At 34.3% G+C, this 17,282-nt stretch overlaps 1 protein-coding gene across 1 annotated transcript in view; it reads left to right on the top strand.

The window, feature by feature from the left end:
- The window catches only part of LOC150092375 (protein ROP-like), a 255,485-nt gene extending 239,337 nt beyond the window's left edge, over positions 1-16,148 (top strand). The window contains exon 15 of the mRNA XM_090414916.1: positions 12,365-16,148. Within this exon, the coding sequence (XP_090271042.1) occupies positions 12,365-12,444 (80 nt within the window). The 3' untranslated portion in view covers positions 12,445-16,148. The remainder of the gene's footprint in view (positions 1-12,364) is intronic.
- The last annotated feature ends 1,134 nt before the right edge of the window (positions 16,149-17,282 follow it).

Consider the following 17,282-nt stretch of genomic DNA (forward strand, 5'->3'; position numbering starts at 1 on the left):
AACATAAGCCCTTTAACCCCCCAACCGGCCACGACGTCTATAGATGTCCAGATAAATCTGGATACGAAGCTCTAAAATTCATTGAATAACATGGATAAGAAGTGCAATTTGGTGTCACTATTTCATCCGCATTGGCTGGTAGGGAGGTTAAGGCCAGGATTGCCAGATTGGCCGTTTCATGGCCAAATTTCAAAATTTTGGCACTTTTTTGACCTCTGGGACCATGAAAATATCAATTTGGCCATTTATGCAAATATCGTCACTAATTTGGCCATTTTTACAAAGATTTCAAATCATATGCATTATTTACTTAGTTTAATATTGTTGTCGCATTGTAACGCTAGCTGTTGGTACCCCTTTACGTGCCGTTTGGTTGGCGGTGACGCGCTTGATGCAAATTGATTGTTACTGAAAATGTTTGTTCGATGAAGTCATAATGAGCCTTTGGTTGCTGGCTTATAGTTTGTTACTATGACTCCCTCAATAACACCAAGCATGCTTGAGCTTCATTCTGTACTTGTATAAAACAAGTACACAAAACTCCTGCTCGCTATTGTTGCTATAAACTTGATCCAGTTCTGTTGATAAATACCACCAAACATGATGCAGCTTCGTTTTGTACTCGTATAAAGCATGTACGCAACAGCCATACCAGCTTGGCACAAAGTCTACACCGTAACTAACTAGAGACAATCGAAACAGACATGGACCCAAGCTGGTATGGCTATTGCGTACATGTTTTATACGAGTATACATGGTGATAGTTCTATCTCATAAGCTTTCATACTGGAATATTTTGCATAAACTTTACCCGCATTGTGACAATATGCAAGTAATATGTTCAATTTCGTAAGAATGGTAATTAAGTGATTTTAGTATAATTAATGAATAATTTTTTAATATCGTTTATAAACGCGATCTTTATCTTGCTTATATTTTTGTTATTTTCCCTTTACCAGATTGGTGTTTACTGTGCCAGATTAGTATTTGTACTACAAATTTTGTAGTACTATTATCTATAATTTGTTTTTGTTTCTTAATTTTCTGAATTGAGATATTTTGTTTTTTTCAAGCCCTTTAAAATGCCTAAGTTCAAAAGTGATAATAGAGGTGTAAGAAAATATTAAAAAGAGTAGGAAGTAAAATATTTGTGGCTGAAATTGTCTGATGATGGACAACATGCATATTGCATGTATTGCAAAACTAACATGCTGCCAAAACTTTATAACATATCTGTTCACGAAAAATCAAAGAAACATCAATATAAATCTCCCAGTACATCGCAAACAACTCTAGATAAAGTTATCAAATCGTCCATGACTAGGAAAAACAAGCAGAAATAGAACTTAGCCTTGCAATAGCATGTCATTCTTCAATTCATGCTGTAGATCATATAGGTGAAGTAGTTAAGAAACATTTCCAAAATAGTGTTCTTGGTGGCATTAAACTGCAGAACCAAATGTATTGCAATTATAGAAAATGTAATTGCTGCTTCATTGAAAGAGCAACTGAAGCATGATTTAGAAAGTAAAAAGTATGTATTACTAGTAGATGAATCTACAGATATTGCAATACAAAAGCATTTGTGCATAGTTCTTAGATTTTTTTTGCAATTAAACAAAGAAAATTCACTCAGCTTTCTTGGGTCTTATATTTGTTGTAGAGACAAAAGCAGAGGTTTTATTTAATAAAATTTCAGAAGTGTTAGCTTCATATAATCAAACTCTTAAGAACTGTATTGGGTTTGCTAGTGATGGTGCTTCTACTATGTTTGGAAGTAACAATTCCCTGTGGACTAGGATTAGAAATGAAAATCTGAACTGTATTCAAATGAAGTGCATTTGCCACTCTCTGCAATTTGTATACAGCATGCATTTTCAAAGCTGCCATCCAATGTTGGATTCATTTTGACTGAAATTCCTTCATGGTTTTCAAATAGCAATATGAGAATAGAAGATTTTAATGCTCTTTTTAAAGTGATGAATTCAGCAGTTGAAGATGACCAGGAACGAGATGCACCCCTTCCATTTATGAAATTGTCTAAGACAAGGTGGTTAGTGAGAGGTAAAGTCTTCAATAATATACTGCTAAATTGGGAAGAATTAATTGCCTACTACACCTGCTGTTAACAATCTGGAGGTCAGGATACAAAGTATAAGGCATGATGAGATGTTACAAGATAGGATGAATTATTTTTATTTTGTATTTGCTACTTCCATTGTTAAAGAGTTCGAAAGGCTTAATGTTTTGTTCCAGCAAACTTATGCTGATCCTTACGATCTTGCCAAAGAACTGCACACACACACACAGAGATAGTCTTTATCAAAAGCTGTACATCGAAGATGGAACATGCAAAATAGTAGAAAATGTTGACTTTGGAATTAAATTTGATCAAGAAATTAGGACGTACTTGATCAGATTTAGCACTTCTCCTAATATGGAACAAGAAAATAATAAAATAAAGTCTGTGAAATTTAGGTGCCAAACCATGCTTAAAGAAGGTTTGGCACCTAAGTATATCAGCTGACTCAGGGAGCCGCTTGTTCAAGTGAACAAGCGGCTCCCTGAGTCAGCTGATATATTTAAAGGTCTGTCACTTTTAAATCCTACTGTTATTCTAAGCCAAACAGAAAAGGGAAAATTTTCTGATCTGCCATTTTTCCACCTAATAAATGATGTTGATGTAGTCGAAGACCAATACAGAAAAATTAGCCTTGTTGTGTGGAATGAAGAAGAAAACTTCAAATAAGATAGAATCTCTAACGAATTATTGTGTTTGGATACTGCTTGCCAAAGCAGTATCCAAACACAATAATTTTAAAGAACTGTCGAATTATACCCTAACATGACTTATCGAGCCAGCAAGTAACACAATAGTTGAACGGATATTTTCTTATGTAACATCTATCAAAACTAAATCCAGAAACAGGATGCAAATTAAACTGCTGGATTCCATTGTAAGAATCTGTTCATTCTTAAGTGATAACAATATGTGCTGCCAAAACTTTAAATGTACTCCCGAAATGCTACAAATGCACAACAGCAAAACCCTTTACGACTCGACTGCAGAAAAAGAACACGGTATTCAATATCTTGAGGAAGTGCTGTCAAATTAACAGCTGAGTTTCACTGTAAGTATTTTCAGTTTAATTAAAAGTATTTTTGATGATATGTAATCGAATATATAGGCATAATTTATGCACACTTAATTGTTGGTATGTTAATTCACACAATTCAATCATTTTATATCTTTGGCCATATTTTTGGTCTAATACTTTCCCAAAGTGGCCATTTTTGGCCATATTTTCTTTACATTTTTGCCATAAGCTGTTGTGTTCATCTGGCAACCCTGGTTAAGTCACTGAATAATCTGCTGTAAGTTAATTCTGATTTGCCATGAAGCAAAGCAAAAAGCTGCCATAGAATCCTTAGGGGTCTCATGCCAGTCCCAAGCCTGAATAAAGGAGGAGGATCGGTCAGATGAGTGTCAATGCTCTGACCACAAAGAAAAATCACGATTGTTATCTGATGCCTATGCGATCAACAGCTACAGCATGCCAGCTCGGATGTCACTGGGATCAACAAGGTCCGTGATACCAATCGAGCAATTCCATATCATACTCATTACCTGGTGGTGATATCTGCTTCAATTCTTCAGTCAGTTTCCCAATGCTATCTAATTCTAGTTTCCTTTCATGTAACTCACTATAGTATCTTGTCTATCGCTGTACAATGTTATATTTATTCATCAATACTTTGCCTTTTTCATTTTAACTGTGGTATGTTTTGGTTGCCACCTTCTACTAATGGTTCTAATCATTTTGTACACCTCCCTAGTTTTATACTCTCCGTAGTACTGTTCTATATTATTGCATTGGGCTTCTAACTTTCATCTTATCCATTCTGACTGCTTTTATCACTCATTATGCTTTCTTCTATATTGCTTCTCTATTTGTTCTGATGTACCCCTTCTTATCTTCAACATTCTCCTGTACTAACTTCAGTGTTTATTGTCTAATCCATTTCTTCTTGATCTTCTCTTCCTCTGGTACTATTTCTTCATCTGCATCTTCTATCGCCTTCATTACTCCTTTCACTCTTAGATTCGAATTTTTTCTTTGTCCAAACTTTTAAGTTTGTCATCCAACATTGTTCTGTATCTTCTTCCTATTTCTGCTTCACTTATTCTTGCTGTATCTGTTCCTTTCTGGTGATATAATTGATGGGCATCTGCAGAAAATTTTCTTGGGGGGGGGGGGGACGAGCTTGGAGACAAATAATTACATCAATAAATTTTTATTTAATTTTTTGGGGGTTTTTTTTCCACAAGTAGATCTGGGGAGGGGGGAAAGTGCCCCGTTTTCCACCTCTGTGGACACCCATGATGGAGTTTATATTTTCTTTTTAATTTCAACTTGATTTGCAATCTCTAAACTATGATCTGGATCTATATCTACTCCTTGAAAAGTTTGACACTGCTGTACTGTGTCAAACTTTTTAATCATAATCATATATCAATCATGGTCTTGGTTTTTTCCCATCATTTGATCCCCACATCCGTTTTCTACACTTCTTTTGCCGGAATCTTGTGTTACAGATCATCATCTCATGGTCCACAGCAAATTCTAACATTTTTTCACCCTCCATTTCTTTCTCTGAAACTATATTTTCCCATGACTCTTTCCCAACCATCATTATCTATTCCGACTTTGGTATTGTTTCTATTGTCTGTCAGATCTTTGTAAAATAAGTCAGTATCCTTATCTGTGCTGTCAGATGTGGGTGCATATATCTTGACTATTGATATATTCAATGGTTTTGCTTGAAATCTTGCTGTTATGATTTGCTCATTAACTGGTTTGTAGCCTAACAGTGCCTCTCTAGCTCTTTTGTTTAGAAGGAAGCCAACTCCTGCATTGAGCTTGGTGTCATGCCCTAATCATATGACTTTGCATAATTTATCTCTCCTGATGATGTCCATCGCATCTCCGCCAGTCCTAGTATATCACACCAATATCTCTTCATTTTCTCCTGAAATAATCAGTTTTCCTGACATCCAAAGTGTCTGCACATTCCATGTTCTTACTGATAATAGTTCTGTTAGTTTCAGTTTGTTTCCTTTCGATATCCCACTTTTCGATCCAACCCCGATAGCTCAATTGGTATTGCAGACCTTGTTGATCCAGGCCAATGTCCGAGCCGGCATGTTGCTGTTGATCGTATAGGTGTCAGATAAGTCATTTTTTTTCTTTGCGGTCAGAGCATCGACACTCATCTGACTGATCCTCCTCCTTTATTCAGGCTTGGGACTGGCATGAGACCTCTAAGGATTCTATGGCAGCTTTTTGCTTTGCTTCCTGGCAAATCATAATTAACTTACAGCAGATTATTCAGTGACTTAAAGGGCTTAAGTTCATCATTAGATCCCGAAACATTAATGGTTGACTTCGAGAAAGCAACTATCAATGTTTTTTTAACATATTTACATTAACAACTATAACAGGTTGTTTATTTCATATGGCACAAAATCTTTATCGCAAAATTGTTGCCATTGGTTTGAAGTTACGCTATCAAACAGACGCTGAATTCGACATGAAAATTAAATCCTTCACAGCATTAGCATTTCTTCCAATGAACGATTCTAGTGATGGATTTATTGAATTGATAATCTGCAACAAAAAGTTAATTATATACGCAGCATCTCTTTTAATTTGCACAATTTTAATTGATTTCATTATGTTATGTATCACTGACATTCGTCTTAATAAAGATTTGCCTTTTTAATTTTATAATACACTTTATCATCCATTGATAAAGTGTATTATGAACTGTTTACTGCGAATTTTCATGTGGCGAAAATGAATGTTCTGAATGTTTTTAGAACCATCCTAGATGTCTGGAGTAATTACTTTGAAAGACTGTTAAACAAACCAAACAGTGACAGAACCATACTAGGAAATTTTCAAGAGGAATACAAAGAGGAGTACATATCGATATTTAAGATAGAAAAAGCAAAATTAAAAACTTTAAATATTGGAAGGCAACTGAAGTAGATGATATTCAACCAGAAATGTTTTAAGTATGGAGGTATAAAAGTTTTGCAGTGGCTACACTGCATAATTCAGAGAGCCTGGTCAGAAGGTCAAATTCCTGATAATTAGAGTAGAGCTCTCATAGTACCCATGTGTGTGTGTGTGTGTGTGTGTGTGTGTGTGAAAAAAAAAGGGGGGGGGAATAAAGCTGAATGTGAGAATTATTAATGTTAGAGGAATTTCTGTACTAAGTGTTCCAGATAAGATTTATGCAACCATACTTGAAAAGAGGTTGAGAAAATATTGTGAAAGAGAAACTTGGAGAAGAACAAGTGTTGAAGCCAAATTGAAGTTGTCATGATCAGATTTTTACTTTACGATAAATAGTTGAGAAATCTTAGGAATATGGTAAGAATCTGTACTTAACTTTTGCAGATCGGGAAAAGGCATACAACAAAATGCCCAGAAAAAAGCTTTTCGAAATACTGCAATTATATGGGGTGAATGGAACATCATACATAGGAATACACAGTCTATATTTACATTGTCAGCCAGCAGCTAGAATTAAAGGAAATAGAGGAAGATGGTTAGATATAAAATCTGGGGTAAGACAAGGATGCACATTATCTCCACTTTTATTCATCATCATCTATATGGATCACATTATGAAAGAAAGTGTCATTAGGACCTGATATTAAAATCGGAGACAAACTTAGCTCTTTGTTTTATGCAGATGATGTAATCTTAAACACATCTAATGCAATTCTCCAGAATTCTCTAACTGAATTGAATAATTGTTCTAAATCTTTTGGCTTGAAAATCAGCAATAAAAAGACCAAAACTATGAAAATAGGCAGGAGCATAGAAAACTACAGTTGCATTCTGAATGGCGATCCTAGAACAAGTAAAATATTTCAGCTATTTAGCACAGTTTTTAGTGAAGATGGCAGGTTAAATCTGGAAATAGACAACAGAATAAGCAAGGCTGGTATGGTCAGTAGCCAGTTGAATAAATTTATATGGAATAAGAGAGAAATTAGCCAAAATACCAACCAAATTAGCAGTATACAAGACAGTGTTCAAACCAGTTTTAAGTTATCAATCTGAGAGTTGGATTAGAAATAATGCACTTGTTTGAAGACTAGAGACCACAGATATGAGGTTCTGAGGAAAATTTGGGAAGTGAACTGATTGCATCATTGGCAGAATCATATTAAAAAATGAAAATATTAGAAAGGAACTTGACATTGTTAGCATTCAAGAATGTATCAGCAGAACTAATTACATTGGATGGCCACTTAAATAAAATGGGTGAGGAATGGTTAGCAAAACATGTTGGATGTTAAAATTTTCCATTCTTCTATATCTTCACTGATTTGGACTTCTTTTAGGTTATCCAAAAAAAAGTATTGGTTATTTAAAAATTATTGAAGGTACAGAAGTCTAATAGTTCTTAACCATTGTTATTCATGCAAATTTCTCCTTATTTTTCCAAGACATTCATTTGGGATTGGATTATTTCCAGCTGCAGTATTAAGATCTGCTATTAATGTATAGTCATTTTTATTACATTTATTTAACTGTTTTTATAGTTCCTCATAAAATTGTTTGGAATCCTGTTTCCTACCTTCTTCAGGGGCATATACAGCTGATAACAGGTACATTAAATAAATATAAAAAGAGGATGCAAATAAGGTAGAATATAAAAAAGAAGTATCTCCCATTGATGACCATATTACTGCTTTAAGTTTTCCATGTGATAAAATCAAAAGATTAATGAATGCAGTTAAAAAAAAATAGAAAGGTAAAAGAGATGGTAGTTCTCATATGTACAAATGATTTAACTCACAACAGATATAGTATGAGAGAGGATATGGAAGGATTGCTGGAAGAAGCAAGAGTGAAGAGTGAGAAAATGAAAAGTATTGGCCTGTTACCAAGATAAGTTAGTAGTGAATTAAGAATATTTATCATGGCAAACAATTCAATGTACAAGCTATGTAGATGGAATAGATATCAGATTTTGGATATATGGAGTACGTTTGAAGGAAGAGTGGGTTTATATAAGGGGATGGCTTTTACTTGAATATGTTTGGTGTCAGGAGTCTGGAGAAATTATTATTGACATGAGACATGCAGAGAGTTGAGAAAACTAGATCATGATGGAAGGCATGATGCTTTGATCATGATGCTTGCCCAGTTTAGATTATTCAGTATGTGCCAGGATGTATAAGTGAAGCATTAGATATGAATAGAGATCCGAAAGTTGTTCAACTGGGCTATGCAGACTATAGAGGTGAGCATACAAAAATAGCATGGAGGTAACTTATGGTCTGTACCAGGGGTGGCTCGTGCATGGGCACTGCGGAACTGCAGCATCCCCAATTTTTCTCTCTATAAATATATTAATTTATTTATATTTGCTTGTAATATTTAATTTTATCATCATCAATCCTATACAATTCTCTTATTTTGTATAAAAAATAATAAAAATCCATCTTATTATTATTATTCCGGACAACTCCTAGGAGTCCACAGACTCATCGAGGGAGGCCCTTTGTATCACTTGTAGCGCTTAAGAGGGCAAAGGATGCTAGCAGCACTGTTTGCCACAGTGTCATATTGCTATGTATGCAAGCATATGCATGTCATAGTGAGATGCGAGCTATTAGCATAATGCGGCACTGTCCGTTGCGCAGTTTCACTGTTGTTTATTTGCAGTTTGCACCAGTAGTAGAGTATTCGTAGTGCTTATTGTGTTTACTCTGTCTCTTTTAAATATTTGGACATTACAATTAAAGACATAACATTTGTTATAGTAATTTTGAATTATACCAAACTGTATAATTTTATGGATAATAAACAATATTTTATCCAAACACGTATACACTGTACTTACAGTGTGTATGTATATTTCAAAAGTTGCAGCACCCCTACGACTTCAAGCGACGAGCCGCCACTAGTCTGTACAAAAATGCCAGAAGTATCGGGAACAAAGGAATTGAGTTTCATAGCTTGTGTCCTCAGATTATTGGCATTAGTGAGATCTGCCTCTCAGAGATAGATATATGCTAACTGGCATTGAGGATTAGCAGTACAGCATTTTCAGGAAAGATAATGCATGACGAGGGGAGTGAGCACTTTGCAAGAGTGTATCATCCAGGTGGTGCCCTTGACCATGTTGTTTAATCTGAGTCTCGGATCTGGTTTAGTCCCAAAGGTGTGGAAAGAGGGGAAAATAGTTCCACTGCATAAAGGAGGATCCAAGACTACTGTGCAAATTACTGACCGATCAGCATATCAGGAGTCGTTGTCAAGGTCTTGGAGAAAGTATTCAAGGGAAAAATACAGGAATGGATTGATGAAAATGAGATACTGTATGGGGGAGAGCATGGCTTTGTGAAGGGTAGAAAATGCCTCAGTAACTTGCTCAAGTTTTATAACATAGTGACAGCTGAACTTGATAAAGGTAATGGGTTTACAGTGATACTGCTGGACCTGGCTAAGGCCCTTGACAGGATACCACATGGATTCTAATCCGTAAACTGCAACATATGGGAATGGATAAAGGGTTGGTGAGATGGATGGGTGGGTGGTTGATGGAGAGATATCAGAGAGTAGTTTATTCAGGAGTGGAGTCCGAAAGACGGCCTGTGACTAGTGGTGTGTCGCAGGGTTCTGTTCCTGGACCACTCCTGTTTAATTTGTTTGTTAACGAAAAAGGGGAGGATCTAAGAGGAACAGTTCGTTTGTTTGCTGATGATGCAAAGTTGGGTAGGGCAATAGTGAATGCAGAAGATGTCAAAATCTTGCAGGATGATTTGGATAGATTGGAGTTCTGGGCTAAGGAGAATGGATGTCAATTTAATGTGACAAAATGTAAGGTTATGCATTTTGGGGTGAAAAGATTAGCAGCAGTATACCACATTGGTGGAACTGTACTCCAGGAGATTGATGAGGCCAGGGATTTGGGAGTGTTGGTGGATAGGGAGATGAAGTTTAGGGGGCACATTGCAAAAGTGGCTAAATCAGCTCATCAAATCACATGATTGCTGAAGAATACTTGGACGAGTAGAGACAAGCAAATTATTGTTCCTCTGTACTGAGCCTTGATAAGACCTCATCTTGACTACTGTGCCCAGATTTGGTCACCTAGGTTTCTTCTTGATGGGGAGGAGGAGGTTGAGAGGATCCAGAGGCGAGTGACCAAGATGATAACAGGTCTATGGAATGAACCTTATGAGAACAGGTTGAAGATTTGTGGGGTTGCAGAAATTGGTTGATAGGCAGAAGAGAGGAGATATGTTTGAGACATTCAAATTGCTGAAGGGTTTGTATAGGATTAATTCAGAGGATATTTTTGAGATCAGGACTGGTGGTGGTGGGAGGACTAGGGGACATCTATGGAAGCTGGGCGAGAGTGTGGTTAGTAAGCGTGTTAGAGCTGGGTTCTTTACTTTTAGAGTGGTAAATGAGCGGAATAAGCTACCAGAGTCTGTTGTGGGTGCTATGACAGTGAATGAGTTCAAGACAGGGTGTGATAGATACTGTGGGAATGTCGAATAGTTGTGTGGACATGATGTTTCGGGCCTCCCTCGATGAGTCTAAGGACTCCTTGGAGTCACTCATAGTAATAATAATAATATGCTTTTTTATTTATATATCTTTGAATTATTAATTTTTTTTTTTTTTTATAGAAGGATGAAGGCTTGGTTTACTTAATTATTGTAGAAGTTAAGATTGATTTTTAAGAATAGAAAGAATAATCATAGCAAAATACATCTATCTAGGGTCTTACTTGTGTGCCAAGATTTCAGTATAGAAATCTGATACCGCTTGCAGTCTATTTTTACAATTTGTGACAAGATTTAGCTAAACAAAGACTTTTTATATTATCAGTATGTCAAAAGTGGTGGTGAAGATTTTGGAAAAGTTGGCAAGAGCTTGCATATAAAAATGGATTGACAAAGAATCTATACTTTGCAACAAACAGCATGAGTTTACTAAGGAAAGGTCATGTTTGAGTAACTTGCTCATTATACAAATGTTATGGTTGACTTAGACAATTGGAATGGATACACATGATAATTTTAGACTTTGCTAAGGCTTTTTACAAGATACTGCATGGAAGTCTGCTGCATAAAATGGATATGGGATTGAATTATGAAATATTAGCATTAATAAGAGAATGGCTGTCTTACAGATATCAAAAAGTAATGTATAGGGGTGGGGATGCGAGTCTACAAGATTTAAGGTAACCAGTGTTGTACCACAAGGATTAGCCCTTTCCATTGTTATTCAATCTATACATTAATGACATTGGTGTTTACCAATGTTTACCAGTGATGCAAAGATAAGCAGATCAGTCAGAAAGAATGATTTGAATAGGTTGGAATTGTGGATATGTGAGATGACTCTCAATTGAATGTTAGTAAATGTAAAGTTATACGCTTTAGTGTGATGAGATATGTAACGGCATATTATATTGGTGAGATTAGGTTAGAAGAAACTGATCAGGCTAAAATCTTTGAATTTTAGTAGATAAGAAGTTGAAGTACGGGAGCCGTATAGCAAAGATTGCAAATAAAAATCAGGATAACTGTAATGCTAAAATGAATATTGACACGTGAGGATGAGGAAGTTATTTTGCCTCTTTACAGTGCCTTGATATAACCTCACTTTGACTATTGTGCACAGATCTGGTCTCCTTGGTGCTGCAGATACATTTAGAGAGTGGCACAAAAGAGAGTTAAAGATGATATCGAGACTGTAGAATATAGATTATGAAAACAGAGAATTTGTTGACTGTGCCCACTAACAAACAGGAGAAAGAGGAGTGATATGATTGAGTCTTGCAAACTTCTTAAAGAGCCACAAAGAATACCAGTAGATGGAATTTTTCATTTTATGGAGAGTGGAGAGAGAATGAGAGGAGACCTCTATGGAAGTCGAGGGTGAATATAGTCAAGAAAAGCAATTTCATGATTGGAATGACTTGTCCTTGGAGGTCAAGAGTGCAGGTAATGTTAATTAATTCAAGGAAAGGTCTTACAGTTGTTATGGGTGATATGTGGCCCTCCCCCACTTGATGAGTCCTTAACTCTCCAGAGGTCATTGGTAATAATAATAATAATTTCATGTGTTGGTCTGATCAAATTAGTCACAAAAATAGAAATGATGTTGAAGATAATTATAACTTACACCTAAGTGATTTTTTAATTTTGCTTTTATAAAATTTCATGAACCATTTGTTATTAATGTTACATAGAACCTGGCTGTTATTGATCATTTACTTAATCACGTATTTCTTATTATTTCTGTTTTCTTTGTAGGAAGCGACCACATTTTATCTCCAAAGCTATTTTTGGAAGATTTATGCAAGTTGAGCAACCAGCAACCATGTTTTATGTAGAACTAGTCATAAATTTATTGTACAGTTTTTCTTTAAATAGTACTTTAGCTTCTTTAGAAGAGTGCTGGATGCTTTGTGATTGAATAAGTGCAGCAGGAAACAGTTAAGGTCAGGGCTAGTTTTTGACTCTTTTCCCCATCAGCTATACCTTTACATAATTATAACATTTTATCCTGTTATATTTTTGTAATTATTTTTACTTCATTCTTGATGTACTTGGGCAGGAAGGAATGTTGTGGTTGGACGGTGTTCTCTCTGATGATAATAGTGTATTTTCTGCTAATGAATTCAGATTATCATTCATGATCAATCTAAATTGCATGTATCACAGATATGTCATCACCCTAAAAAACCCCGATTATTCAGTTCTAAAAGGAGACATGCATGGTGCATTGCTTTTTGTTTTGTTTTGTTTTTTGTGAATGGAACTCCATATTTGTGTAATTCATAAATTTCATAAATGTTTTACTTTGTAAACATTTCTACTATTTAAAATTGAATAAAATATTATTGTGAACTATTTACTATTCATGGACAACCATAAGCTTGAATAAAGATTCAAGACATATTTCTAAAAATGTGAAAACGATACATATTGCTATTTTTTTGCTGGTATAGTTGCATTTGTGCAAAGTAAAGTGATATATTGTGCCTAGCTGCTGCTAATCACAGGTAGTATTACTTTTCCAAGAGACTTAAGTTATTTCTATATTTCATTTTAAAAAATGGGGGTTTTAATGGGAAAATTAGTCAAAAGTTCTATTCACAATTCTGAATTAAAAGCACTTAAATAAGATTTTTTTTTTATCTTTGACAGTTAATTCACTTAACCAATTTTGTATGAAAATACTGTCAAGTTAAAAGGTATAGTAGATGTGCACATTTCAAGAAAGGCATGTAATTTTTCTAAGATAATAGCAAAACTTATACATGATCACATAAGAATGAAATGGTGTGAATAGCATTTGATACAAGGTATGATGTAGACTTTTAATGCAATGATGAAATTTTTAACAGTATACTTGTGTATAACTATAAATAGTAATTTTATACTTTTCTGTACTCTTTCAAATGGCATTTAGTTCCTAGTGTAGTTTTCAGTAATAGAATTAGCCCCTCTCAGGTTTCTTAGAATTCTAAATAATTGGGGAATTTTAGGGTTGGAGAAAAAATGATTATCAATCTCAGTTAGGGGTTTATCAGCATTGGACTATTTCTCAGTTTTAATAGTTCATATGTAAATTTTTGGTGGACCAAATATTCTCATTAAATTGTACATAACTTAGTTGAAAGGGAAGATCATGTGTATACTATAATAGAACCAATGTTTTCAAATGTGATAGCTTTAGCTACTATCCACAACTTCCTTCCTAGAAGTACTACTCAAAAACTTTGTGGATTTCTTGTCTCATCTCATGTCGACAATCTTGTAAACATTGTGAAGTGTTTATTAACATTATTGTACAGGGACTGTTAAGCTTGATAATTTATTGGTTTGTCTTTTTTTTTAATTTCACTGATTCTGTTGCACTAATGCACAATGTATGTAATAAGATATTTTCATGTTTATTTTTCAAATTGTATATTATCATGTATAAACTTGTATAGATAACATTTGTTTTATGTTATTTTATTTGAAGATACCTGCTCCACAAAACTAATGATTTAGATATTTAAAACAATTCATTAAATAGGTACACCATCTAATTTCCATAGGATAAAACTACTAAGAAATTAATTGCTGATTACATATGGCTAATGAACAGATATTTGTGAAAAAAATAGTTGCATACTTGACTACAGGATTGAATGACAGAGAAGCTTTTACACACACACATATTTGGCATTCATTTATATTTGTAATTTGTGCATTCATTTAGTTTTCTTAGTATTAAAATTTCAAGTAACAAGAACAAAAGGCAGTATGCAAATTGAACATTACTTGACACAGAGTACATTCAAATTAGAGAATTTTAATATTTTAATTGCTAAAAAAGTTGATGATTCTAGCTGTTTAAAACTTAAGTGAATGTCATTTTAGTTGTTTTAATGTTAATTGCTGTATTATTTTTGGATATTACACTTCAACATTTCTTGAATTTAAATCAATAAAAACATTTTCCGGCTACTAAATGTTACTATCGCCAATCTTCCACAAAATTCTAGATCAAATACTATGAATAAATAGTTACAGCTTTGTGGTATTAGCATAAATTTCAAACTTGACGTTATGTTGCTATTAAGTTTAGAATTAATGAGTGAAATTTACTCCCTGTAGTCTACTGTTAACCCCAAGTGTTTAAATATGTTAGTAAACACCTCCATTTAGTAGTTTAGAACACCCAGGTATAAAGAGAGTACAGATTTTGAGAAGTGTGTTGTATATTAATATGCAATTAAAGCAATACCATGACAGTAAAACACCTGATTTTGACCAAAATCATTAAGTACACTTCTATGAAGATTGTCAGAATCTTAGTTTCCTATGAAAACTTGATGGCGGGCTTTACACTTTTGCATTGTTACAATATATAGAATTAGATTTTATTTCTTAATTGGCAAAATGAATTTAATACTAGTTGATAACTGTTTAATTGTACATTACTCAGTTTCCCAAGTTATCACTGGTTTGAAGGGTAAAGAATGGTTTGAATGGTCTGCTTCTGAAGGCAGAATGTTCAAGTATCTGTAGCAGGTATCTTCACTGCAGAAATCAGGAATTAATTCAGGTATCTTTCTAATTTATGAAAAAAAAAAAGAAAAAAAATGATTTACCTTCATAAATCACAGCAGTAGAATTAATGAGATGTTGATAATTACATGTTTATGCTAAATTTCATGTTTGCGACCATTCATCAAAATTACTGTAATGGAAGTGAGAGGAAGGGGATCGTCAATAAAAACAAGTATATTTAGACCATATCAAGAGGGCCTTTTTTTTTTCCCCTAAATCCTCTTTACAATTTGGGACCAGTTAATGCACGTTATACAATTTTCAAGACATTCCAAGCAGTTTATATTCTATTTATTCCATTATGCTGCTTCTGATTTATTTTAATATTATGCTCTGAAATATTTGTAGTGTTTAATGGAATATTTTGATTTACTTCATTGCTTTTAATGTGTTAAACTTTGAAAATGTAGTACTTAAAATCATATAAAAGTATTTTTTAATAGATTTTTTTCTCTCTCTGTTGATTTTGACAGAATGTTGTATTATCGTGAAAAGTACTTAAAACTGTTAAATTGTTAGATCCTGGAATCATTAATTTTTTTTTTTTTTTCGTTGAAATTGTTAAATCAGGAACTTTAGCATTGTCTTGTTAAGGGTCCATGTTTAAATTTGAAATAATTAAAAAAAAAAAACTGTCCTATTTCTTATTAAAGGGCATTGATGGTTAATTGGATTGTTAATTAATCAAATATTTACTGAGTACCGCCTACTAAGACTTTGCCTCATGTCATTCTGTCTGTTCGTATGCCTGAAAATTGTCCTAAAATTTCTGCAATGAAAGCATGACTGTCTTGTGTTCTTTTTTTGAGAGCATCAGCTCAGTCATTGTTGAAATGTGTATTTGCAATTTTGTTGATGTGTAGCTCCATAGAATAAAATGTAGATAATCTGCCTTCATTGTTTTCTTTGTATATCCATGTGATTGTTATATTATAATTATTACATAATAAAGTTTAAGTAAGGCACTTTACTACTGCAGCAAATTTCATGTCTCTCATGTCTTACATAAAAACTCTGCAATTCGTCTATCCTGCACAATCAAAGTAAAAAATAAATGAAAATGTTACCTCCTGTGATTGAAGAAAAATTACTTCATCCATGTGTTAGTAACATGTTGCTACTATCTGGAGCAAAATCCTTATGATTATTCTTCAGGCAAGCACACAAACACTTGTATGTTCAAATGTGTGATAAGTGTTTGTGCAGAGTTAGTATTCAGTTTTAACTGAATAACTGCTTAACTGTTTTTAAGTTTAGTCCGAAACCTTAGTCCAGTATTTAAAACCTTATCAGAAAAAAATGTTTAAAGACAAGTTGTACCATTCATTTGGTAACTTTTCAAGTCTAGTTGATTTGCTGTGTTTGTAGTGAATGTTGTCATGTTTCATCCACTAAGCAGGGTTTCAGGTTTCTTCCTTCCCCCTTTACATGTTGTGTAGGTGACAGCTTTAAGGAGCATACCAACATATTATGTGTATCCTAACCCTCTCCCACTTGAAGGTAAGGCATCACTGCAGGCTGGTAGCTAGGTAGTATGTGGGACTAAAACGGATGATAATGCATTAAGAGGCTTCTCAGCTAGCTTCCAAATAACCCAGATGCAAGACTTTGCCAGAACATGTCAGGAAGAGGGGGGGGGGGGTGACATTCCTAATTTTCAGAGAATATTAAATCTTGAATCCCACTCCCCCTTTTCAATCTGATAATATGGTTCAAAATATTTCAGATTGAAATTTAGCTGGCTCTATTGATGATGATCATTCTTCTGATCTTTTTTTTTTTTTCATTTTCCGTTTCTGAAGACTGATTTCCTGTAATAACAACACCCAAAAACTTTGTTCTGTAGCATATGTACTTAATGCTTATTACAGTCAATAACGTCTTCCTCATTACACTTATGTAAAACAGAACATCAGAAAAACCCTCATTAATCTCTTGATACTAATAAGGCCCCTAGTACAGATGGTACTCCTTTGATTTTGCTAAAAGACTTGTTCTCCAGAATTGACAGTCATCCTGTATCATCTATATAAACTTTCATATTCTCCTGGCTTCTACTCAACAGCACGGAAGCAAGCCAACATCTAGCTTGTAACTAGAAAGG

The sequence above is a fragment of the Typopeltis vanoorti genome, chromosome 26 (assembly GCF_054136105.1).
Source record: "Typopeltis vanoorti isolate ZY-2024b chromosome 26, IOZ_Tvanoo_1.0, whole genome shotgun sequence".
Classification (NCBI taxonomy): domain Eukaryota; kingdom Metazoa; phylum Arthropoda; class Arachnida; order Uropygi; family Thelyphonidae; genus Typopeltis; species Typopeltis vanoorti.